The sequence below is a fragment of the Anabas testudineus genome, chromosome 16, assembly GCF_900324465.2.
Source record: "Anabas testudineus chromosome 16, fAnaTes1.2, whole genome shotgun sequence".
Classification (NCBI taxonomy): domain Eukaryota; kingdom Metazoa; phylum Chordata; class Actinopteri; order Anabantiformes; family Anabantidae; genus Anabas; species Anabas testudineus.
The window spans coordinates 23,906,138-23,933,719 of record NC_046625.1 but is presented as its reverse complement, the minus strand read 5'-3'; the positions used below and the strand labels follow the sequence as shown (position 1 = coordinate 23,933,719).

General features: G+C 39.1%; 1 protein-coding gene across 1 annotated transcript; it reads left to right on the top strand.

Annotated features, from left to right (window-relative positions):
* The first annotated feature begins 262 nt into the window (after nt 1-262).
* Nucleotides 263-7,232, top strand: fbl (fibrillarin). The gene is made up of 9 exons (XM_026369932.1): nt 263-604; nt 2,789-2,872; nt 3,159-3,323; nt 3,532-3,626; nt 3,809-3,979; nt 4,651-4,783; nt 4,884-4,996; nt 5,276-5,421; nt 6,282-7,232. Exons 1-9 carry the CDS (start codon nt 595-597, stop codon nt 6,304-6,306), a joined length of 942 nt encoding a protein of 313 aa, XP_026225717.1. The 5' UTR covers nt 263-594; the 3' UTR covers nt 6,307-7,232.
* Nucleotides 7,233-27,582: the final 20,350 nt, after the last annotated feature.

Sequence of the window (27,582 nt, the reverse complement as noted above, 5' to 3'; positions counted from 1 at the left end):
AACTTTCTTAGTGGTTCTGTAACCGATTCTATTTAGCGAAATGTGATTTGTCTGAAAGTCTTTTTGAATACAGTGCAATGTGTTGTTTTATCCCACTCCGTGCCGGTTGGTGGCGGTAGTGCTCACTGTGGTGTAGACCTAGGAAGCTGCTGTAGAAAAAATATGAAAACGGGATGTGCAGACTGTTAGGAGCCAGAAACATTAGAGCATGGTATGATTAGACGTAGGAGGTACTGTTGTGAAAGGGAAGACATGATAGAGGACTTCAGGAGGAGAGGCTTAAAGGCAAATGATTTCAATTTGGGATAGTAGAGCCTTAGACAGACCAAGTGTCTTTGAAGAGAATTTGAATAAGGCAACGCGATAAGATTCCTACAGATGGCAGCAATGCAACGTTTTTAGATGTCGGCTGCCTTAAAACCGCAGAGAAGAAGAAGAGAAGAAGAGGACGAAGGCGACGAAGAAGAAGAAGAAGAAGAAGTTGAAACAGAAGTAGTGTAGTGCCTATACACGTGGTCACGGTGAGAGTCACGGCGGACGAGAGAGAAGCAAGAAAACCACTGGAAGTCGACTTAACGCTGTACAACATCTAGCATGAGGCCAGGTATAGTAGTTATTATTTCTGTCGTGTTTTATAAGATACAATGTTACACTGTTTAATTAATAAACATGCTTGTAGTGTATTTGAACTTAAAAACTCGGATGTGTGCTCGGCCTACACCTATTAAACTGTTTCCAGCTGGAAGAAGCGCTGCTGCTGCTGCTGCTGCTAAGTGTGTCCATGTTTTCGATTAATATGACATGTTTGCGAAAATGTATTGTTTGAATCTGGTTGAATAATCTTTCGACAACCACAGCAAATAACCGTTCACCAGCAGCAAACTGAACCCGTAGTCGGTCAACACACGTGTTGAAGTTATGTCTGCGCATAACTTCACACAAACCACATGTTGTATGACACACGCATAAGAAAATGTATTATGTGCAAAAATCTTAGTTGTTTAAGCAGGAAACCGAATACGTCTGGAGCAGTTGTATGCTTTGGTGTAACACGAGGCCCGAGAGTTGATGGTAAATGAACATTAGCTTATGCTAACGTTAGCCCGAGTCGGATCGTGCTCGTTACGCACGTGTAACGGTGTATTAAGCGGACGGCCACAATCACAGTTCACAAAGTCGTATCACATCATTCGTTTAAACCTTTAGTCGGGTGTTGGTGGACCAAACTCGTTTGTATTTAGCTTTGCGTGAATTGGAACATAAATACCTACAAGACGAGTGATGCAGCACGCTAGTGGAGTATTAGCTGCATCAGTAGTATTAAAATGTAGGGGTTCGATTCAGTTATTGAAAGCGCTGTCACGCAGTATTCGTGCGTGAAAACTTGAACTGAACACAGCAGCACTTAGCCGGCTCGTTTGTCTGCGGGAACCATGCAGGCTTTTACTCCCGCCGTATGAGTTGAGTTATTTCACAACCTTTGTGTTTCAGAGCCTCTATCATAGTGTAGAAGTTGTACAAACTGATTATATAGCAAACTTGTAGTTAACATGCATGTAAACATAAACGATGCTTATACCATTATTCCCCTAAGTTGTCCTCTTAAAATGGATTCAGTACAAGCCTAGCTCACTTCAGTGTCATCTGTGGACTCTTGATTCTATTCACTTCATATTCAATCAGCAGCAAGAAAGATCTTAGTTGAACTAAGACATAAAGAAGAAAAATAACATGAAATGTGAAATGTGAAAGTGGTAGTCAAAGAGAGCTGACAAGGCTTCTGAGACTGGTGTCTCAGCAAGACTGATAAGGTGCAGGCTGAAGCCAAAGCTTAATAAACAACTATACCCCTAATAAATCAACTAAGTAAATTAAATTCTATTTCACATCTAAATATGAGTCAATTAGTATAAAAGTCAGTAAAATATTCTCAAAACATGAAGCTAACAGAAACTCGTTTAACTTACTGGTTTGATGTCCATAAATACAAAAATACGATGGACCAAATTCTTGCACACACTTAAAACTCTATTTATGAACATATTCTTAAAACCAGTGAGGTTTACACATTTTGAATTAATCCTAAAGTTTGTTCCATAAATTCACTACTTAGATCTGGAACTTAAAACAGATCTAGCTCTGGTTCCAATTTTCTTGAACATAAATCTTTCCTTTAAGCTTGTAATACATATTTAAATCTCCTTAAATATTATTATGTTTTCCTTTGTCATAGTGGAAATGATACAGCACTAATAAAAGCTGCACATAGGTGGTGTTTAGGTGTAAATAGAGATGTCGGCTGGCTACTTGCGATATGATTGCCCAAGTTGCATTTTAACATTAGGTGTAAACAAGACAGATAAGTGTAAGTAAGCAGCGCTTCATTATTTGGTTGAAACTCTTACCTGTACACTCAACACTGAACTAGCCCAAAGCTGGGCAGAAAGATTCTCAACACGTGAAGTTGCTTGAGCTGGTTTTGCGCTACTGTGACTCTGTAACTTATAAACAGAACAGCAATTCCACTTATGATTGGGTTAGCCAAAACAAATTTAAAACCAAGCGTTACCCACATTATCTGTGTGTGTATTGTGTTAATTAAAATTTTAGTTTATTTTCGTTCAGAAACAGAAGAGCTCAAATCAAAACAATTATTGAGGATTTATAGAATCATGTAGTTTGATATGAGCAAAATGGCTGCTACCCAAGTCCTCATGCAGTATCACAGTAGCCCCAGTGGCTACAGTAAAGTCAGCTGATGGGCGACCATTATCTGCTTGTATTTCAGGGTTTAGCCCACGTGGGGACCGGGGAGGACGAGGTGGAGGTAGGGGAGGATTTGGTGGACGAGGAGGATTCAGAGGAGGAAGAGGTGAGGAAAAGTATTCAGTGTTCTCCTCTGTATTATCACAATATGCACACTGTTAGCCATATAACATTTTACAGTAATAAAGTAAATTACAAGATATAGATGGTTCTCAATAAAGAGCATGTTTGTGTGCACAAGTGGATGTTAAACTGTTTTACAACAGCTCTGATTACTGTAAACTCAATCTTTTAATTCTGATAAAACCATGAGTCTAGTTTGTTTGACCAGGGTACAGGCATCATTGAGAGGTTTTAACTTTGGACTCTGTATTAAACATTTCAATTTTCAGGTGGAGGATTCAAGTCTCCAGAGGGTGGAGGATTTCGAGGCAGAGGGGGTGGCAGAGGCACTCCAAGAGGCAGGGGAGGCAGAGGAGGAGGGAGGGGCGGCAGAGGAGGCTTTGGAGGCTTCGGAGGAGGGAAGAAGGTCTTGGTTGAGCCACATAGACATGAAGGTTTGTATCATTAAACTTGAGTGATTGTGGGTTGTTTGGGATGCAGTAACTAATTGCTGGAACCCTGGTAGATGCAGAGTTGACAGTTTCGGGCTGGAATTCGTTCACTTGCTTTTTTCAATTCAATTTTTGCCCTCACTGCTCTCTTTCTGGTCATTTCCGTTATCTGTAAGAGTAAATCCATAAATGAATGTTTGTGTCTGGTCAGGTGTGTTCATCTGCAGAGGGAAGGAGGATGCCCTGGTGACCAAGAACATGGTTGTGGGAGAGTCTGTGTACGGAGAGAAGAGGATCAGTGTGGAGGTGAGCTATGAATTCACAGCAGCACAGTGTATATCAGACATTGATGCTGCACTATGTTCACCAGCCTTTGTTTTGTATTGAATTATAATTTGAGTATATAAAGCGTCTTTAAATTATAGGGAGATCTGTTAGCTTTAAGAGGCCTGGTCTTAAAGCGGCTGTGACTGTTCTTAATGTTATAGGAAGGAGAGACTAAGATTGAGTACAGAGCCTGGAACCCTTTTCGCTCCAAGCTGGCAGCAGCCATCTTAGGAGGAGTAGATCAGATCCACATCAAACCTGGAGCAAAGGTTATGTACCTGGGAGCAGCTTCTGGCACCACAGTGTCCCATGTTTCTGACATTGTTGGACCGGTGAGTACTACACACAGTAGATCTAGAATTTTCAGAAATCACTATTTGTTCCCTTTTCATAAGAAATGAAAGCTAAATGTCCTGACTGTGTAGTTCTAAACTTCATACACAAATACGATGTTTATTGACATGGAAAAGTGATTATGGTGTTTAAAAAAACAAACGTGTAACCATGCTGGCATACACAGGTGAACCCTGTGTAACATTAAGCTAAGCATCACATCACATCATTATCATTATTTTTTATTATTTGAAGAAGGGGAGTTATTTATAAGCCCAATGGCCTGTGGGAAATAAACTGTCAGTCTAGTTCTTCTGGATTTCACACTTGTGCATCTTCTACCTAAAAGCATTAGTGTGAAGAGGCTGTGCTGTGGGTGTGTGCCTCTCAGTGCATTTCCATGCACTCAAGAACCCTGGTTACTGAAAAACCAAGTATGCATGTAGCAAAAGAGCAATAGAGTAATCTGATTTCTCCACTGCTCTGATTTTGAATGCATGGTTCAGGATTTCAGCTGTACTTATAGTTCTGATGCTTGGGACCTGTCAGTTAGAAAATTTTGTGTTGAGTTTGTTTGTTCCTGAGGAAAAGTAAAGAACTCTTCCTGTGAATTTCTTGGAATGGCCCTCAGCGTTGAATGGTTGCAGTGATATCATATCTTGTGTTACAGGACGGTTTAGTCTATGCTGTGGAGTTCTCCCATCGTTCTGGACGCGACCTTCTCAATGTTGCAAAGAAACGCACCAACATCATTCCAATCATCGAAGACGCTCGGCACCCACACAAATACCGCATGCTGGTTGGTAGGTAGTCCTGAAGTCGGTACCTAAACCAAGTATGACTCAAGTTTTGTGGAGTCTGTTTTCAAACAATTACACCCCCCCCCCCCAAATCTGCCTACAGGCATGGTGGATGTGATTTTTGCTGATGTTGCCCAGCCTGACCAGACAAGGATTGTTGCTTTGAATGCCCACAACTTCTTGAAGAATGGAGGGCACTTTGTTATCTCCATCAAGGTAGATAAGTCTCGCATTGTTCAACCCATACACAGCTTTTTTTTTTATTTTTATTTTTTTATTTTTTTTTTTAAAGCTATCACTGTTACAATTGTATTGTCATAATGACAGGAATGGCTGTGTAAAGTACAAAAACATGCTTAGGAGAAAGTCATATCCTGATATTGTTGATGTAGATTATGGGTTATCTTTGGGTGCTGTATTAGTCACAAGATGCTGTCTGTTCATATGGAGTGTATTGCCAGTGGTGTGGACCCTGATGTGTCTTGTTCTCTTTAGGCTAACTGTATAGACTCAACAGCAGCTCCAGAGGCAGTGTTTGCCTCAGAGGTGAAGAAGATGAGTGCTGAGAACATGAAACCACAGGAACAGCTTACACTGGAGCCCTACGAGAGAGATCACGCTGTGGTGGTGGGAGTCTACAGGTACCCTGACCAACTCATATGTTCACTACTGTCTTGGTAATACATTTAGCAGGTTATTGGTAAAATACTGCAATAAGGTCAGTCACGCTGGCAGCTGAAGCTGCTGCTGTTAAACCTTTATTTTCACTAACTAAGCCATGAAAGGTCTTAATTGTGGTGTCCCAGTTAAGATTCTTTTGTAGGTGCAGAGCTTTGTACCTTGCCTTAGATTTTTTTTTTATCCCGTGTATCAAGATATCCTATTCCTGAAATAGCTTTCTAATATTTAGACTTGACTACGGTGTTACATGTAATCATCCCAGTGTAGCTAGTGTTTACAGTTGTGGAGGAATTTCTGATTTTTTTTTTGGTTTTTTTTTTAATCCTTGGTGGTTGGTTGGAAAAAGAGCTGTATATTACAGCTGGAATCAAACATGGTGGTTCTGTCTGCACCTGTATGTTTGGTTAAACAGCACCATCTGGTGGAATATTTAAAAAGTTAACTTTTCACCACCTACTAGCTAAAGTCAAATTGTTACTAACTTATATGCTTATGTCACACAGTTACTACTATATGTATACAGCTCTTGACACAAGCTCAGGGTGTGAGTGAGACTCGGCACACATTACTAGTTCAATTCTAATTTTGCATTATAACGACTTGGCTATTGTCATAGCTGCCATCATGCATTGCAGTGTTGTACTAGTCAAACTTGCTTTTGAGTGAAGGAAGTTGCAGACACAGACCCACAGTTTAACTTGGGCATAAAACCTCAAGCACCACCTGGACAGTTGCTTATCCCTCGTTGGTAAATTGCAATAGCTATTAATAAGAGATGTAGGGGTATGTGTATAACATGCTCTTTTCTTTCTCTCCTCAGACCTCCACCCAAACAGAAGAAATGAGGTTCAAAAGAGAGGGAAACGGATTACCATTTTCAACCACCACCTCTGAATTTTAGTCTCTGTTGTCCACCTGCCTGTTCATAGATTTCTGTGCAGCGTGAAGGCATGACTTGTACACAGGGTAAAATATTGTCTGGGTTTCTTTTTTGGAGTGTCTTTGGACAGACCAACCATCCACATTCAGGAGTATATTGTGTATTGCTGTTAATGTTGGGAGCACATTATGTGACATTCAAAGACATTTCAGCATCATCTGATTTGCCAATAGAAGTAGTAAAAGTACATGTTTAAAGTGGACTGTTGGTCCAATCAATTAAATATCAAGTCTTGTTTAGTGCATCCCCACCAATAGATAAGTCATTGTGCCCTGCAAGTTTCTTTGTCTTATTCAACAGAATTTTAAACGTTTACTTGTTAACACTTCGAAACATCTCAGTGTAGTTACACAAGGTTGAATAACTACTCCATGGTTTGATGTTGACTCCAGGGAGCTTGTAATGTGGGGTCAGCCCCTTTCTTTTTCCTTTCCTCTGTACTGCTTGTCCTTGTCTGTCTTTTTATTTAAATATTGCCATTTCTCTGGGTGGTCCCACAATTTTAGATATCTCAAGTATCCACACATCATAAAGCCCAGGTGATTTATTTTATTTTTTCTTGTAAAAGTTATGTTAAAATGCCATCCTTAAAGCAGGTCATGTGAAGACTTCCACGTTGGCACAATACCTAGTCAGTCAGCTAAATCAGTTAATTCTGAGCTGTTCAGTGGTGAGATGGTAAATGAACCTCTGTGTGTACAAATATGGATTTTTTTTTTCTTTTCTTTTTTTCATTCTGACTTCTGTGATGGAATTGTTGTAGATATTTTACAACTTTTTTTCTTTTATTAAATCTACCGTCTTTGTTTAAATAAAATATTTGCTTTTTAATTGTTATAGCCTTCGATCATAAAACATCCTACTGCTAACAGAAGGATCTTATAGCTATTTTCATTGAGGAATTTCAATATTTGAAATTCCATTATGACAGGTTATTTAAAAAAAAAAAAAAGGTTTGTATTGGGATTATTATCGCTGCGTACCGTTCTCTCAGCAGATATTTACAGGTAGGACTTTCAGGAATTTCGGCATATTCTGGTCCAGGGAGCAGTGGTTAGTAGCGGATCAGCACCTGTATACAGAACATGTCCTTCACTATTAGTAAAATCAGACGGGTTTTTGCCAGCTGTTCACAAACGATCTCATTCCATTCAAAGTTTGTATACAAATGTCCGTGTAATATGTTTTATTAAAAAAAAATTGGCAACCACGTATTCATTTGAAGACGCAACTTTTGGAACTTGACTGTCCGCGATGGATTTGTTTTGGCAGCCATTTTGTGGGAAATTTCTCTGGAACGCGCTGGGCCGTTCTTGGTGTCGGGAGTGCGCTCTCAATGCAGGCGCTCTCGATGCAGCCCCTCTCCTTTGACCGATATTAACATCACGGAGGGGCTGGCCAGCATAGACTTAGATGTAGCTGTGCCGGCTAAGATACGTTTAGGTTTTTTTTTTCCAGTGTCTGCTTGTATTCCATCGGCTGGCTGTTGCCCGCCAAACAGTGTTCGGACTGTCTTCAAATTCCAATGGCAGTGTTTTATTAGGTAGCTAGCATGCTAGCTCATAGCTAGCTAGCTAATGTTAGCTTCTTACCTTTAAATTAATTTAAAGGTGACAGGCTTGTAAATCCAGGTAGCCAAAGGGGTAGTTGCAAAGTGGTCTCTTATATATTTTATAATAAATATCGAACAAATAAACTAAGTTTGCTGGGTAGAAAGAATAGTTTGAGGTGTTCGTTGTTGAGGCGGCGGGCTGCCCACCTCCCCTTAGGCACGGCTAGCTGTGCTGCGCCGGTGATCAGTCCCCATCGACCGCCCGCTCTCTGAGCTCCGGAGAATATCGCAAATTTTCTGGAAACTATTATCACCGGATTTTATCAGCTAATAATTTTACATTACATTATTTGGATTTTTGCTGTGGAAAAAGGACGACTGACTTGGGGGAGGGGGCTCGGTTCGTGTGGACAGAGGGAGCTTGGGGTTCCGAATATGGCTGCTACGCGGACTTTGGTTCGACACACCGCCTGAGGTAAGAAACCGCCGGTCGGCGTTGTCTTTTTTTCATTCATGTATGGAATTGGTGCTAATTGGGTCTTATTTGCAAATATGTGTTGGAGGCTCGACAGTCAATCAGTAGAACTGCTTAGTGGCATAACGTTACCCCGTCTCTACATTATTTGCCCCTGTCACCCGGCCTCGTGTCCCCATTCCTCTGCCACAGCTGGTCAGATGGCTAATGAGGCAAGATGCAGGCTTCGATGAAATAACGTTGGCGTTGGACACTAGACCATGATCAACAATTAAGGCTTGGCTGGCGTATTTATAGAAGCTGAGGTATACATTATGGTGATGGACAACATAACGTTACCCGGTTTAGTAGCATGTAATGTCCTCCAGGTCCAGCGTTAACCACCTCTGCCGTTCAAGCCTAACGATGCATTGTGAAAGATTCTAACAGCTAACCTTCCGATGAGTTAACCAAGCGTTGGGTTGGTCATAAATAGGCTAAGGATTGATGCGATCAGTGTGTGTATCTAGGCAACTTTCAGTACCAGCGATATCGCGACATGCCTATAAGTTAATGCACGACATCCAGTACACTGGGAGAGGATGCCGGCGGAGCAAAACGTAGGAAGAGATGAATGAATGCGTTGTTATATGATCTAGACGGATTGATGGTATCTGGTATATGTGGTTATATCCTGATGAAGCGAGTGGATGATGGGGACTTTAAGTGTCACAGCTGCCAGCCGGCAACCCCCGACCGTCCTCTGTAGATCTGCAGCATTTTATCTGCTATGGCAGCTAACACTAGCCGCTAGCAAAGCTAACGTTACCGCATCAGCCCCAGCCCCAGCCCCTACCCTGTCCAGGAGTAGAGGGACACAGGCACTCAGTTGCCGGGAGATGGCTGCGCCTAGACAAGGAGCATGTCTATGAAAGGAGCAGTGCTGACGCACAGCTGGAAGAATCATGACATGACATCTTATCTCTGCCTAAATGAATCTTTGTGGTCCCTTCCTGTCATTGCTTTGCAGAAGATGTGGTCTAAAATTGTTGCTGATTTAAATACGATTTGTCACAGATGCTGCCCTCTCGCTCCCCACCCACCTGAAGTTTCTCCTGAACACATCTGATTCTCAGAATAGACCATTGTCCCATCCACATCTGCTTTACATTATTATTTTCATTGATTCTTTGTTCTCGTAAATCTTGTATAATTCTGAATCTACAGAATATGGCTTAGTAATTTCTCTGCATGAATAAAATGGCCATACGTAAGACACAATGGAATATTTTAGATGGGAGGAAGGACACATTTGTTCAACTTATAGCTTCCGCCAGAAGTCGTCTTCACACTGTTGAAGATGTATCTAAAAATGTGTGAGGTGGAAGTGCAGTTCCATTGACTTACACCAGTCTTCAGTAAGATTGTTAGTGCTAGCACTGTCACAGCCACTTAACAATCGCCATTACCTAACATAAAATAGTGTACCACAGTACATCATAATATAACCCCCCTCTATCCAGTTAGTCTAGTTAGTCTCATATCATTCATTCATCCAACTCAATTCAGTTTTATTTGTATAGGGCCAAATCCCAACAGAAGTCATTTCAAGGCACATTACAGTGTAAGGCTTAACAACTTACAAATATAACAGAATTATATAGAAAACCCAACGACCCCACTTGAGCAAGCACTAGGTGACAGTGGAGAGGAAAAACTCCCTTTAGAGGAAGAAACCTCAAAGGTTCTTCTCCTGAATGTCCTTCTAATCAACTGTTTGAATTGGCATTATGTCATTTATATTCAAACTTTCAGTTCATTCCAATGTTTACTTGTTTTATCTTATACACTGATGAAATCTTTTGCATTAAAGGAGTTTGATATAACGTGATAAAACATCCTCCTATAATTGTGATCTTAATGTTTTAGGAGTAGGAACAAATTCAATATGTTCCCACCATTTGTTGGTACTATATTCTAAAACAACTTGGAAATCACACATTTGAGTAAAAAGTTGTAGTGCCATTTCCAAATGACAAGTGAATCATTTTTGCCCCCCCCCCCCCCCCCCCCCCCCTTCATAAAGAACAGATGAACTTTCTTACCTGGCGCAAAAGATTACTCCAGCCAGCTGATTGCTACAAAAGCAGCATTGAAAGACATTGCCTTCTCCTCACTAGTAGTAGTCATTGTATTTTAAATGTTAGACAAAGGCGTAGCAAGGCTATTTGAAAATTAGTAGACATTATATGGAAATTAATAAACGTCCGTGTGATAATTGATGTTTATCCTTTATAAGTTGTGGTATAACTATATATTGTGACCACTATATCTAGAGGGCTATGCATAATTAAGTTAAAAAAAAGAATCTTTAATATCAAGTAAAAATCCTTCCACAGTGGATCTCAGATTGGCTGCACAGTGGGTGTGGAGCATCTAGGAGTGGCTTTCCTCAGTGCCAGACACTCAGCGTTCCCTCTCACTCCAAGATAATGCTTCATCCCACTGATACAATGTACATTTTTTGCATGCTTTGGCCACAGGAGTGGTTTTGCTGTCTATGTCTTTTGGCCACAAACAGCCAGTGGACTTGTTTTTTTAAGACTAACAGCACTGCTGTGACAACAAGGCTTTGTGTGACAGCTCTAACACGAAAGTTTAAAAACTTGGTTTTGTGGAGTCTTATCTATTTGCCTCTGTTCCCCATAGAATGGTAGCATTCTTCACATCTTTAGAAATTAAGGATATTTTTAATACTGAATTATGTTGACAGTAGGGGTGTAACAGTTCTGAAATGGAGACATGACATACATGTCCATAGTCTTGTAGTGTCATTCAGGAAAACGAAACTATGACACAGGTGATGATGATGTAAACGGTGGCTGTACATTTTCCAGGCGGCATTTTTTTGTTACCCCTACAGTTATCAGTAATGATAATTATTTTAATAATAATAATAACAGTGGTTGTTTTTAATATTGTTACAAATTATTTAGCAAACTTAGAAAATTATTTAAAATACCATTAATAATAAGGAAACTTGGCACCAAATAACAAGGTAGCTTGAATCTTGTAGCAGAGACTAAATTACATGCACATCACATGTTTTGAAAGAGTTTTGAAAAATCGCAGTATTTCTTGTATCTCTTTTGTGAAGCACTTTGTAACATATGTTTAGAAAAGTTCTCTAAAATTATTATTATTATATAGTATATCAATATATTTCCAAAAACACAATTTGATTCATTATCTATACAAGTTAATAGAATAGGTCAGTTTTATGAAACTTTCTGCTTATTGAAGATCTGCAATATAGCTTTAATAATCACTTTTGTTTTAGATGAATCTGATTACTAATTTATATAATTAATCAATTAATTGTTTAATCTATACACTGTTAGAACAAAGAAAAAAACATCACAATATCCTAAAGTTCAAAGTAATCTCACCAATTAGTTGGCTTTTCTAACCTCGGTTCACTAACTAAAAATATTACTTTTCAATATGGCAAGCAGCAAACGGCAGTCCTTCAACAATTTCACTAGCAGTTGCTAGATTGTGTATTAAAATGCGTGTACATTTATAACAATGCCATCTGTGCAACCAACCTTTTAGAACCTTGATTTGTCTTCTTAACTTAGCCAAACGCATACATTATCATTAACTTGCTAAACGTCACATTTCCTCAAAGTGAAGTAATGTGTTAATTTTATGACAATGCATTTGCCCATCTATCCATCTGTGTCTAGGCACATAGACAGCAGTGCAGCATGGACCACTGCTTGTTAGGTGGTAGAACACCTCACCTCCAACAAAGACCACCATTGAGAATATTAAAAAAGTTTCTTAACCTAAGAGTACTTATTTTACAAATAAAGACATTTATTGGACATTTAATATTGTGTTTAGTTTTAAGCCTGTGACCAACCAAGTCAACAAAGGGCTGTCAGCCAATAATGGCTGTCTCCCTAGTTTTTCAAATATTTCCTGCATTGTTGGCACTGGTCGGTACCTTATCAGTGGCTTTTCAGCCAATTCAGCTAAGTAATTTCCTCACAACGATGTTAAATGTATATGCTAGCTGGCTGTTGGGTGTGGCCTTTGCAGTGGGTTCAAGTGCCACATTTGACCCAGACGAACAAGACATGAAGCTTTGTCACTGCTAGTTCTTTGATGTCAGCTTGTTGTGTCTATGTCCTTAGCATTGTATTGACCTGTGTGGTTTCTCTCAGTGAAAGAGTTTCTGGAAAAAACACTGCACTATACATGTTTGTCAAAAGAGCAACAGAAAAATATTATGAACTAAAACATTGGGTTCTCCATAGCACATAGGCTCTGCAAGACAGATGAGGTAAATAAACATTACCCAAAAAAGCATACATAGAGAACTCCATTTTTAACATCAGTTTCAGCACACACAGTATAGACCATCAGCCTGATATCAAAGTTTGATAGCAAATGTTACTTCCCAATAGAGAGACACAGATCAACACAGGAATCTAGGCTCCTATGACTTCCCCTTTCACTGTCATAACACCTCATCTTAACACCTTGTGACAAGCAAAATGCTGACATTCTTATTTTATGTTCGCAATATGAACAACCAATCATTGATGCAGTGACAGCCACAGTTGATTGTCTGTGGAAACGTGGTAAAATATTAGTACACCCCACTGCGTGGGTTTAATACACCCCGCTGCGTGAGACAGAGAGAAGAGGACTCTAGCAGCAGGGGAAAGCTGAGAAAAGCTCACCTTGATGCAGATATGCTGTGACGGGGTTCAGCGACAGCTGAGCGAGAGCCAATCGGGATCATCTTGATTCCAGCAAGAACCAATGCACACGCAGTTTACTACCTGACATGACTGAATTTTAAACAGAGGAAAAGCTGTCTTCCTTCAAGCGGTCTTCCTGATTATTCATAACAAGAATGACATAAAAAAAAACTAATTGTTGGTGTGTCTGGTAGTCACAGTAAAGAATGTAAATACAACAATCAAGCCTAACATTATGACCACCTGCTTAATATTGTATTAGTTGCCCTTTTCCTGCCAAAACAGCCTTGGCCCATTGAGGCATGGACTCCACTAGACCCATGAAGGTGTGCTGGAGTATCTGGCACCAAGATGTTAGCAGCATATCTTTCAAGTCCTGTAAGTTATGACGAGGAGTCTCCATGGATCAGACTTGTTCGTTGAGCACATCCCACAGATGCTTGATTGGACTGAGATCTGTGGAATTGTTGTTGTGCTCCTCAAACCATTCCTAAACCATTTTTACTTTGTAGCAGGGCACATTATCTTCCTGTAAGAGGGCACGGCCATCAGGAAATACCATTTTCATTAAAAGGGTACATGGTTTACAACGTTTAGGTAGGTTGTACATGTCAATGCAACATCCACATGGATGACCAGACCCAAGGTTTCCCAGCAGAACATTGCCCAAAGCATCACACTTCCTCTGCCGGTTTGCCTTCTTCCCATAGTGCATACAGTGCCTTGTGTCCCCTTGGTAAGCTCTGCACATGCCCTTTCCATGTGATGAATAATAAAATCATTATTCATCAGACCAGGCAACCTTCTTCCATTGCTCTGTGGTCAAGTTCTAATGCTCATGTGCTCATTGTTGGCGCTTGTAGCGGTGGACAGGGGTCTGTGTGGGCACCCTGACTAGTATTCCGCTAAGCAGCCCTATACCCAACAAACTGCACCACAGACCAACTGTAGCGTTATATTTCTGACTTTATGACACATATTTTACCTACTAAACCATAGTTGTAACAATGTATTTGTAGGACCTAATGTACAACTCAAATAAATCAGACTAATAAAACCTAAGCTATGTATTGCCTAAGTTAAATACAGCATCATCCCCCCATGTATGTTTGTGTTTCTTTATTGGACATCAGCCTGATACCTGTGGCCAGCTAGGTAACATTAGATGCATAAGGTGCATTTACAACTAGATTGTTAGTATAGTGCTACAGTGCACATTATATCTGTTGTAGTTCAAGGACCAAAACAAACAATTCTAGCGAAGGTATTTGAGAAAGACTCTCCATTTGAAAGGACAGGATGTCGCTGAAAACTAATGCAGTGGTGTTGATGATTCTGATTAAAATAGTTGATCAATGCTGTTAGATGTTTTTTTCAACACTGCTGTAGTTAGAATTTGGTTGCAAGTTTCAATGCAAAATTGAAAGCGTCCAGTCCAACGCACAGGACAGAAGCCTACAATGACACTGCTTTTAGTTAATATGCTTTCAAATTACATGGACATGGTTTGCCTGAGGAGACTGGTTGCACACATCCCACTTATCTCAAAAGGTCTATAGACCACAGAAGGTGTATAAGCTCTTGTGTGCTTTGTGTACTATTATTGGAAAGTAACTTTGTTAAATAAAAGTATGGAATACAGTACGTTCCTATATTAATCTCTTCATGACCCATACTTGCAGTGCCTTAATTCTCTGACACAATTATTCCATGATACCTGTAAAAGTTAAATGTAAGCTTTGTAGGGAGGGGCGGGTAAAGGCAGGAGGTAAGGAAGGGATGTGTAACCATTCCCTGCTGTGCTAGCAGAGATGCTTGTTACCACTCAGTAAAGATCATTTGACTGGTAATTTCACATATCTTATTTGGTTGCAATAAATCTTTTCCTATGTTCAGAATGTCCCGTTGCACAAGTTACTATAGTACCAAGTAAAAGCCTGTAGGGCTGTAAAATGACTTTATGTTGTATTGTAGGACGACAATCTATGATGCCATTTAAACGAATGATAAGCTGCAAGGTTGCTAACAATAGCTACTGTCCATTTAATTTTTAAGGACAGAGAGTAGCTGCTAAGGACATATAGCTGCATTGAATTGGAATTGAAATTCAAGAATCATCTACATTTGTTGCCCAAATGTTTTCTAGTTTTCTAATTGCAACCTTGATTTGTATGTGCTCTCCTAAAAGCAGAAGCCTTACTTTGACTGAAGCTGGGTTAGGCTTTAATTGTGAGGACACCTCCAGGAGCGAGGTCTGCTAGTTTTGTCAGATGTTGATGCAATAAGGCTGATGTAAAATTCTCTGTTGACAGTTTTATTGAATGTTTATTAAGTGAGTGCTGTATTTTATCAACTGGAGTAAAATAATGACTTGTTGAACAAAGATGGAGTGCACTGGTGAGGCAGCTAGTTACAGTTTGGACTAAACTCAAAACTGCTAAGATTAGGAGTTAGCAGGAGAGTAACAGGGCTACAATTGTAGCTGCCCACAGTACACCTGGACACACATAGAGACACAGCCAGAGCCTAACGTGACTAATGGAAGATCTGAATGGAAGACATTTATTTGGTGCCATTCACATTCCACTTTGCAGGACTCACCCATGTTGAAGAAAGGACTGCACACTGGATCAATATTTTTACCATTTACTGATGGTGGTCACCCTTTACGTCACTGCTGCACACAAACAAATGTGCATACAAAAATCAGTATCAACATAGGGTCTTCAGTGATTGTCCCCACTAAGTCTGCCAGAAACCTATTGATGATCAACTGAGCTTTACTGACCACATCTCCTATGCTTCAAGGGCATGCAGATTTGCCTTTTTCATCTAAAGGTCAGACCCTACCTTTCAGACTATGCAACCCAATTAATTCTCATCATCTCATCTGGACTATTGCAATGTCTCACTGAGGGCTTTACCAGCATGCACCATCAAACCCCTCCAGAAGTTTCAAAATGCAGCAGCATGTCTAATCTTTCAGAAAAGCCTCTCAAAAGTGACCGATTTAGCAGTACCCTGGCAAAAACCTGCCCAGGTTTAGGTCACAGACAGTCAGAATCAGTCCATCTTTGAGCTTCACTCCTGAAAATAATCCAGCATCCACAAACTGTTTGGAACTTTACTTACACCCTCATATATTGGATTTCTCGATCAAAAACAAGTAAATCCACAGTTAGATTTGGAGAATGGAGTTCGTCCATAAATCTAAAAGGTGAGCTGTGTCTGTGCTTTGCGTTCTGCTATTTAGCTGTTTGCATAGTGAGTCTGCTGTATTAAAGAAAACTAATGTTGGACTGCAAGTGTTTGCCAGGTTGTTGTGGGCATGTTTAAACCCAGCCTGAGCAGGGATTGGGTCCCTGAGACTAGACAATATGTCATTTTGAGTGAGAACTGAATGGACTATTCAGAGACTGGTTTCTACAATACCAGAAATTCAAAAGAAAAAAAAGATAGAGTTCATTTCTTACAATGGTATGTATGTCTACATGCACCATAGAGTCATATAAATTTACCAAAATGAGGAAAAAAAGTGGATTTTACATAATATGGGCACTTTAAGGCTGATGTTCTGTCTGAGCTATAGTTAGATGGAAACATGCAACTCTGAATGTAAAGTTGCACAACTTAAAGGTATTATTTTTGTATTAGCATTATTAATATTATTAAAAATGTTTCTTACAACTAGAATCTAATATGGCCCTTAAACACAGAATACACTGAATATAAATATAATCTCATGGACTTCAGACTTCCTATCTAACTTTACACAGGAATATCTTTATATGTAGAAGACAACCGGAGGTGTGAATCAGAACGGCTGGAAATTCAAGGCTTGTCTTATGAATTGAATGAAACACTGTGCTGTGGCACAATGTCTCGTTTTTGTGAAAAACTGAAAGTGATCCAACTTAAGCTGCAGTTTGTATTTTAGTGTTCAGGACACAGTATCATCATTGTTAGCTCTCACCTGTTGCTGACTGGATGTTTGTTTTTGAAATGCATCTTGGGACTCATAGTTGACTTTTTACCCTGAACATTTATGTACACAAACTTGCATCTTTATAGTTGTTGTAAACATGAATAGCTGTTTTCCACTGGATGGTATCTGCTTACCATAGCGTGCTTTTTTTGTTTTTGTTTTAGGCAGAGCAAACACCTGTGTTTGCTAAAAAGTGAGAAAAGAGCTAAAATGTTAGTGTTAAAACTGAGGAAGTTAGAGAGAGCTAGTAAGGGGAAACAACGAGCTGCTTGATTATGGAATTTAGTCAACATCGAGATCATCCATTCATCCATCGGTCGTGGGAGTGCTGGAGCCTATCCCAGCTGTCATCAGGCAAGAAGGTGGGGTACACCCTGGACAGGTCGCCAGTCTATCACATGTACTCTCTCACATTCACACCCATGGGCAATTTAAAGTCACCAATTAACCTAACATGCATGTCTTTGGACAGTGGAAGGAAGCCAAAGCGCCCAGAGAAAAGCACTGTAAAGAAAAAAGGGTGCGCTGGAATTATCAATAAAAATAAGAATTATAATTGATACTTTATTAGTCCCATTGGGGAATAGGACAGGCTACCCTTTTGAGGCGCCTAGGATTCAGGGTTCAATGTCTTGTCCAGGGACACTTGGACATGTGTCCAGGAATCGGGAGGAACTGCAAATCACCCACCAACCCTGGGGTTCATAGATGATTGCCCTACCAACTGAGCATGGTTGCCCTAAACACACAAGACAAAAGGATTGTTGTGTAACGGAATACAAAACAATAATCATTTTGTCTTGATAGTCTTTTTTTCCCAATTGTTGAAAGTCAAAATAGATATAAAAAAAAGTGATTATTCATAAAGCTTTAGTGGAGTTTCCTATCAGTTTATCTTTATTTGCGTTTAGTTTTTATTTTACTGTTATGTGACTTAAACTTAATTTTAGACTATACACTCCTAAAACTTACTCCAAATATTTTTTTTGTTTGATTTTATTTTCTTCTCGATATGCAATTGCAAAAATATCATAACAATAATATGCCTTCAGGAGCACAAAAACACACAGACACAGGCACACATACAAATGACCAACTAAACAAACAAGCCATCAGCACAACAAAAAATCTTACAAATGGTCTGCACTTATATAGCGCTTTTCTACCTAAATGGTACTCAAAGCGCTTTACACTGCATCTCTTTCACCCATTCAAACACAAACACACAGCAGAGCTGCTATGCAGCTGATCTGGCTCACCGGGGGCAATTTGGGGTTAAGTATCTTGCCCAAGGATACTTTAGGAATTGAACCACCAATCCTATGATTGGCAGATAACTGCTCTACCTATTGAGCCACAGCCACCCCAGATCATATTGTATCACCTAATTTGTGTTATTGTTTGCACAGGATGACATTATCATTGTTGCATTAGCTAAAAGCAGAATGGTGCTTTAGAAGAGAAAGTAAATCTTCTTGGTATGTGAAGTCGACTAGACGTAAATCTTAGTAGTGGTAGTGTGTGTTAACTTTAAGTCTGTACAGAGCCTACATCTTGGTATATAAAGCCTGTCATGATCATACGAGGAATATAGGTAATGGCACTGAACACTACTGCAAACTCCTCCTGTGACCTGAAACTCACTGTAACTAAGCAAAGTTGTGTTATAAAGATTACACAATTTTTCTTCCAATTATCATAACAAACTTCCTTGTACACAGTTTATCTTTGTTGTGCCAGGTAATGTTATTGTGTGAATCACTGTAAATATTCAAATCATGTAACTCAGCTGAAGACTGGTGCTGTGATATGATATCGGAGGCCTCAGTTTTTCCCCATTAAAGTTAATGTGAAGTTTGGTGTTGGGCCCTGAACATGCACTGATACAATGAGAAGCCTATTGTGATACACAGCATTTATAATGACAGGTGTGTTTCTTGTGTCACAGTGAACTACATTAATAGTCAGACGTGTTTACTTACACGCTTATGTGGTCTGGTCAAGCCTCTGAGCCTGTGTGGATTTAGTATATGTATCTTACTTTAAGTCTGTCAGTGTGTCTCTCTCTGCCATGTGTGGTGGTAATTTTCACAAGGAGGCATGTTGCATGTGGCCCCTCCACCTGTCCTTACTGGCACTTTATTTCTGGGTCTCACACGGAACCTGACTGTGTCTCGCCTGGCAACAGTGACTGTATATATATATATATGTATGCACTCTGTGTGTACATGTGTTATTCCGGTCTTCACTCCAACTGGGCCGAAGCTGTACAGGCTCACATGGGCTGAACAGCAGAATACTGACCCAGTTGAACACTTTTGCTATAACAGAGTAGCATCTAATGTTGGCAATATATGTATGTGGTCAATACATACATACAAAACATGATGACTAACTATTCTGTCTTTCTTTATGTCTTAAAGTGGCCATATTCTGCTTAATTTAGGGTTTAAGGCTAAAAAGGCTAATTTGCACTCCGGTATCTTTAAGACTGCTGTCCTGACTGGCTACTTTGTGGAAGACTTCCTGTCGGCCGAACTGTGCCTAGTTGAAACAACACACTTCAGCAAAATCAGCTGTTTGCTGAAGTGCTGTGAACAACAACAAACGTTGATGTCTGTTGCTCACCTAAATCTCACTTTTTTTTTAAACAAATCAACCTTTGCATGAACACTTGCACACAAGCTAGTGTTCAGAAGCTATAAACCTGAAATCTTGCATTACTTGCAGGCAGGTACTCTGATTGGCTGGAGCAATATAATTGTGCGATGACCAAATCCTGATACAGGTTGTTCTGTATGCATACAATGATACATATGATATACAGCATAGTGGAAAAAGTAGTAAAGCCCCTTACCTGTAATTTTTATTATGTTACATATTTTTACACTTAAATTATTCAGATCAACAAAAACATTTTAATATTACACAAAGATAACTAGAGAGACAAAATGCAGTTTTTAAGGAAAAACAGCTATCCAAATTTACCTGGCCCGATGTGAAAAAGTAATTGCCCCCTAAACCTAATTACCGGGGCACCACCCTTGATGGCAACAACTGCAATCAAGCATTGATAACTGGCAAAAAAAGTCTTTTACATTATTGTGGAGAATTTTTGACTCGCTCTTCTTTGCAGAATAGTTTTAATTCAGCCACAGGCAAATACTTTTCCCAGCACTGTAGCACATTTTCTGTAAAATGAATGGAAAAAATAGTTTAGGTAAAGTTGAAAGGCCTAATTTTTACTTTTGTGGCTCTCATCCATACAGTTTGACACAATTCTTGTGTAGGTGGGAAGGGAGATTAGTGGTATATTAGACTGTTGTGGGGACTTGTCTCCAGTATAATTTAAGTACAGTTTCTGGTCCATGTCAGACCTTTCATACCCAAACCATACCCCTCTTTGAGTTACGCACTGTATATTTTGTCTTAGATGGACAGAGTGCTTTTCCTGTTTGGAATTATTCCTTAATGCAAATGTCCTACCTGCATCAGTGCAAGTACGACAAAGTGTGGCCCAAAAGACTCAAAACATTGCTGAAAAGAATATTTTCTACCCAATAAAATAAACAATAAAGCATAGTATGGAACAACAGATGTTTTTCTATGGTCTCCTCATGTATATCACAAGTTGGGGAACCCTGTTATTATATAAGGAATGATTTAATTCTTTTACACTATGGTACAAAATCTTCCACCAATAAGATGTGGTCACACTAGCACCTGTCAAGCAGAATATTCTCTATAATTTTGTTTCATGTATTAATTTTCTTTTTTTAACTGACCGACTCGAACAGCAGGACTGAAGCAAAACAGTAAAGCTGTAAACCAAAACAATGGCTAAAAGAGTCTATAAAACTCTGCAGGGCTGAGAGGTACTGCACAGTTACACATACAATACTGAATGTAATTTGATTCATATAAACAATTAGCTATCACAGGTTTACCATTATATATTAAACTGGCATTGTATTGTCTATAGCAAGTAAGTTAAAGAAATTACAATGACATTACAAACACAACATCAGTGCAGAGCTGCCAGTGTAAGCAAACAGAAGCAAATTTGTATCCATTTATCTTTATGGAAAGGTTAACAGTAACAGTGTAGAGAATTACTGGATGTTCTACCGTCATAAGTTCATGGATGTGAGGACCTTACATTGGCTTATTCCCAGTTTCACCGAGCAGTAAAGAAGCATTTAGGCTTAAAGATATGCATACAAGATTTTGGGAACTTTTGTCACAATTACGGTCTCATCAGACTAAAGGCAACCCCATGATCAAATAGATCAGATATTGATAGTCATAGTGTAGTATAGTTTTTATTAGTATTGGGGGTTTACTGCTGTTGTAAACTCACAAGACTGAACTCTCATGGAAGACAGTGGAGTGACATGTTGGACAGTGCTTTTCAACACCAGGACCAAAACTAGTAAATATTTACCGCATATAATGTGGCAGATATTTGCTCATAAACCAAAATATTGAACAAAATTAAAATATAACCTAATAAATGAAAATCAAAGGATAACCAAAGGAATTATAAGTTATTGTGAAGAAAATTGTTTGAGCTAAACACTGGATCCATTTGATGATGTCACAACTAGTTCTCATGGATGCGTGCAAGCTTATGCCAGATACTGTATGATACCCATACTTAATGAGCCATGATGCCTGAACATGTAAGTGCTGTCTCATGTAGAAATATAAGTTAAATGTAATCTTAGAGCTTTGCCATACTTAGTAGATGAATATGGTTTTGCTTCAGTGTGTTTGTAAAAGTAAAATATGTATGTTTTATCATCAGAACTGACATAAATAAAACTTTGTCTCATGTATCATGTAAAGCACTTTGTGTGTGACATGTGCTATACAAATAAACTCACCATTCTATGTTTAAAAAATAAAGGTCTTGACTTGGCCCCTGACGATATTATTATGTATTATATTATTTTAAATCTATAAGAGGAGCATTTTATTGTTGTATTGGTTGGTTTGGAGCAACAGTAAATGTATTTTATGTACTCCTGATCAATTGTTTTTTGTTATTGAAAACAATTGATCATATTTTATGTGGTTATTATAGGCTGTCAGAAAGTTCATCTGGAACCACCAACTAAAACAGTGAAGTGAAGTGAAGTGAAGTGAAAATTATATTACTAAAGAACCAGTTCACATGATCAGTCATCATATAGGTAAACAGGTTCCTAGCTGTTCTGAATGGCCACACTGGATGGTGGAAACAGAGGTTGGAGATGGAATACTATATATATATTGACCTCAGTGTTCACAAGAAACAGCTTCCCAGAGAAGTCAGAATCCCACTTGCTCACCCCCCTGTATGTAGCTGGCTGGTCACTAAGGGAGGCAGCCGTGTTGAATAGCCCCTTTAGGGTTGCATTGTCATTTGAGTAGTAATGACGATCAGGCCTTCTAACAACATGCTGTTAGAGGGCATGTCCTACAGCAGGTTATCAACACTGAAGTAGATGGATGGAATATATATAACAATAATGATAGTAACTTTTTATACAAATATACCTTACAGGAAGTACTGTAAGTTTAAATCACCACTGCAAACACAACTGTATGGCAGCTGGATTGTACAACCTCTTATACCTGATGCTACTAACTTACTGTAAGAAGTTCCTACACACAGACAATATTTAGAGATTCAGTGTCTGTGTATTCTTTTGAATTAATTTACACGTGTCGCAGTTCTAACCCTATGTGTGAACTGTGTTTAGGTAAATCCTACTTATTAGCCTTTATTTGAAGAAAGTATCCACAGATGAGTTGGCCATTTGATTTTTAAGCTATCTAACAGCTAGCTTAATGTGCTTGAATGCAGTTGTGCCTTTTAAACGTTGGCGAGAGAAGTGGTAGCAGCATTCCCACAGGCTTTAACCCAGTCTTATATTTTATTCCTCTTTGCCTGTGTCATTCCTGCCTAATTTTGTTTTTTGTCTCTCTGGCACTGCCAAGTGCTGAGAAAAAGAAGGGTATCTCCGAGTGTGAAGTGCTCCTCCACTCCTCACTGAAAGCACCCTGCAGTAGCAGCATGGTAATTCTGCTCCTCTATCTTTCCTCTGCATCATGTTTACCTAGCAACAAGCATCACCCGCGGCTGGCCATCCCATTGGTCATTTGAAAACGCACCGGGGACCAATGGCAAGGCTGTTGCCATGGTACAATGTATAGTTGCCGGGTGGAATTTTGCTGCAAGGCACGTGAGTCTCAGAGTGTGCTTGCCTCCTCGCAGTGCTGTTGTAATCTCCGCTGTCTGGTCGTTAGTACCACCAAACGTGATTTAATGGAAGTCAGTCAGTATCTGTGAGAAGGGAAATACCAACGCTTCTTAACACATTCACTATTATAGTTGTTGCAATGTGTTTCAGAGCTACCAACGGACAGAAAGGCAATCGGCAAAGTCGACAGCAGGAAACTGCTCCATCTAGTTCCACAGCCTGTTAAAGCCCTCTTTTCCAAGCTGCTATTCTGCCCGTGCTATAAGGTGTATCAGTACCTAACAAATACTAAAACAAGACATGGAGCAATATCTAGTACTTTAAATCAAACAAAGCAAGAATATTTAACAGAAGAAGAAATATCTAGAAGCTCAAAATTAGTTTTAGTTTTAAAATTTATATTAAGACAATACATTAAGACAAAATAGCTCTGTAGATTCAAAGTGCTTCTTTCCTGTATGAACTAATATTCACTTATATAATTACTAACAGACTGATAAATCTATCGTACATTTTATCCACATTTAATTGTGTCATTAAAACTAAACTAACTAAACTAAAGTAAACCTAAAAACATGAATTCCTATGAATAATTTAAATACATTGCTACTGTGAACTGGTAACTCTTGAATATGAAATAATGTTTTCTTTACATGTATAATCTCTTTTACTGTAAAGTCATTTGATAGAATCTGAATATTATTGTTTTTCCATCATACTAATTTCAGTCTAGTAAACTCCAAAAAGTCAGTTTGTTAGTTGTTTTTTTGTTGAAGGTCGTGGGTAGCACTTAAAATAATTATAGTGAATGGAGACATTACAGACATTACAGATGCTCATGTATCTGTAATTGTGAAGCTGAGATATTTGTGGGGTTTGCATTACACAAGAGGTAAAATGTAATACACTCTATGTTCCTCCTTAATGCTAATGGACATATGGGTTAGGGACTTTTCTTTCTGTATTTCTGCCTAGCCATCTTCTTGCACCCTGTGATTGTGCATCTGATAGGATGTTTGCCACTGCTAAAATATACTTGACATAAAATTAAAATTAGTATGGTCTGCATGCACAGATGAAATGGCCTAAACAATGTTTAAAATGGTCTTCAGTCACTTTAAGTCTGCACTTAGGCCTGTACAGCTTCACTGTGTTGAACCTGTTATTTAATAGGTTTTTTTTTTTTTTTTTTTGCTTCCTGTGTTTACAATGTATACCCAATGCATTCATTCCCTGTGATACATTGATAAAAAATAATTACAGCTCTTCTAGTTTGTATATTTTAGTTATGAAATCTACAATTTTTACCTAACTCAGAATGTTAAGGTAAACTGCAAGGTTTACCTTAACATGATGCTGCACTATCATGTGGTCATACAAGTCAGATATGTAAAATTAAATGGTTTACAATATGATTCCAGTTGTTAATTCGTTTAGAATTAAGGACAGACACTTTTAATAGTGCTACTGTTTCTGCACATGCTAAACTTCAATTCAGCCTTTTTTTAAACAGTGAACTTCAGTTGGATGACTGGAATATTTAATTTTACACAGGTAGAAGAATTGGTAATACATTTATGCATGTCTGGGAATTATGTAGGCCCAACAGTCAGGATTTTCCAAAAAGAACCTTACCATGTAAATTAGAGAAAGACCCACACAACATACATAAAGCACAATGTGAAATCAGAGGTTATGAGAACAAGTGAATAAATTTATTACTGTTTATTGTAATGCAAGTGGAGGTCATGGATGGGAGATTTAAATTTACATTTACATTTAGTCATTTGGCAGAGGCTTTTATCCAAAGTGACTTACAAGTGAGATACAAGGTACAAGGCAAAGGCAGGGTAAGTGAAAGGAAGTCTTGCCTAAGGATCCCTAGTGGAGGTAGGTAGAGATTTTTTTTTTTTTATTATTATTATTAAAGTCACTGCAAGAGATGATTAAACATGATACACACCACATTACTTTTAATTAATCACCATTAATTTCATCCAATTCTTCCTAAATCATCATCTGCTTCCTGTGTTAGTCTGTAACATTTGTTTATGTGTTTCACATTTTGGTCTCACCTCCTTCATCGTAGCTTCTAGTTTGGATGGACATACCTCCAAATCCAGTGACTGTTCTTGTATTTGTATCTAGAGCTGTATTTGAATATCTGAATATGTGTTTAATTTTGTTTGAATAATAGTGGAGCCCCCCTTTTGTTGAAACAGAAAGTCAATAGTCAATCAAATATTACACATGACACACCATTGTTTTCCTATGGAACTATGCGTGGTGTGCACTCCTTTGTATTACAAATGCTTTACATTATCCTGGCTCCAGCTTAGAGTAGACAGATCTAGTCAGCCTGTGCTAGGTAGTAGGCATTTTTGAAGCAGACCACCTGTAGTGATACATCTGAATGCGATTAACACATTGGGTACACTGCTGCTGTGCTGTGTGGGAGCACAGCGATTTGGACCATGGGTTCTGGAGCCCCAAGTTTGGTTACTAAGGCAAAGCTGCATGAACTTAAGTGAGGGACAAATATAAGAACAGTGTGGACTGCTTAAAGCACAGTTCAAATCAATATGAGCATATACTAATTAAGATGCAAATTGCAACAATAAATAATAGTCAAGGTCAGCCTGTACAATAGCTACTGCTGTTCATGCAGGTCATGTTCCCAAACTTATAAATGGAGACCTACCTTTGAACACTCATTAAGTACAGTAAGCAAACTGAGGTGGGCTGTGTCATTACCTTTAAGTACATATTACATATTACAGTCAGATTTAAAGGTAAAATCACATTAAAAAGATAAGGATTCAAGTGACACACATTTGCAATGCAGTGCGATTTGTATTTCTAGGTGAATTTTCCTTTAAGGAGCTGTCAGCTGGTTTATGACACTGTTTGTGTGCTGAGCTGTTCCCAGGCAGCATTGTGCCTGATTTAGCCAGAATGCTCGGATAGCAACAGTAACAACTTTTAGCTTTGGCTGCTTTGTGAGGAGTAGTCACACATCTCAGCTGTAGGGAGTCACTCAGTGACGATGTGCTTATGGAAGCCTTTTGCCCCGCTCCTACAACCCTCGGTTCCCCCTCCCTCTTTCCATTTCTACCTGACATCTTCAAACTATTTCCGCGTCATTCCTGCCACGCACCGTTTGAAGAGACACTGGGAGACCAAGCCGAGCGCCCCTCCCACAGATCAGGCCGCTACCCAATCACAGCCAGAGACGGGACTTTATGTAGCCAATGGCATCGCAGCTGCCGTGGCGTCGGGTAGCAACAGAGCCTTTAGAGGGTGCATGCTGAGTGAGGGTAGAGGCTGCGTTTACCGAAGTACAGAGAAGTTGAAACATTTTGAAAGAGTGGATGAATAAAATGAGCCTTTCTGTGTGACATGGTAGCAATAATACGACCCAAATCCCAGTCTTAGTGCAGGTCAGTCTTATTAGAAAGACTGTAACATTAAACAGTGTCATAAACACTGTTGTTGAATGTGGCCTAAATAGTTATTTTTTATATAACTGCGTAACTGTAATGTTAATGTGTTGTTTAGGTGTTAAACGTTTACATTATAATGCTGCCTCTCAACAAAAGCCTGCCTTTTTCTCCTGTCCTCTCCCTCTCGTCTAAATAAACATCGAATAATAAGACAGTACACGCACACACACGCACATATATGTATGTGCGTGTGGTATATATAGTATATAGTATATATATATATATACACATAGTGGTGTGATTCAAGCTTTAGACTAATGGTAAAGCCTGTTCCTTTTTAAAAAGTAGTTATAAGAATGTATTAAACAGTCCTTTGTCAGGCCTATATCCACAATATTGAATCAACGGTGTAAGTAAATGTTGTCTATGTATGTGGTACATATAAAGTTCCAGTATATATATCCCGCTGTTACTATAAATGGACAGGACAGGAGAGGTCTGCTTGGAACAGACTACTGCGGTCAGAGGGAAGGTTACTGTCCCGCTAAGTCACTAGGTTTGTAGATAACGTATCATAAAACCAGTCTGCCTGTGAGTGGTGGTCGATGTGAAATACGCTGTAAAATGTTGCCAATGACAGTTATGGCCCGGTGCGCGGATCTGTCTTGGATTTACTCGTACTTTGTGAGGCTGCGTCAGACAGACCAGCTCCGACCCCTGCCAC

Bases quoted from the DNA above. Each gene is read 5' to 3' on its own strand.
- fbl (XM_026369932.1), top strand. The intron at 2,873-3,158 runs GTGAGGAAAAGT...TTCAATTTTCAG, and splicing joins AGGATTCAGAGGAGGAAGAG to GTGGAGGATTCAAGTCTCCA. The intron at 5,422-6,281 runs GTACCCTGACCA...TTCTCTCCTCAG, and splicing joins GTGGTGGTGGGAGTCTACAG to ACCTCCACCCAAACAGAAGA.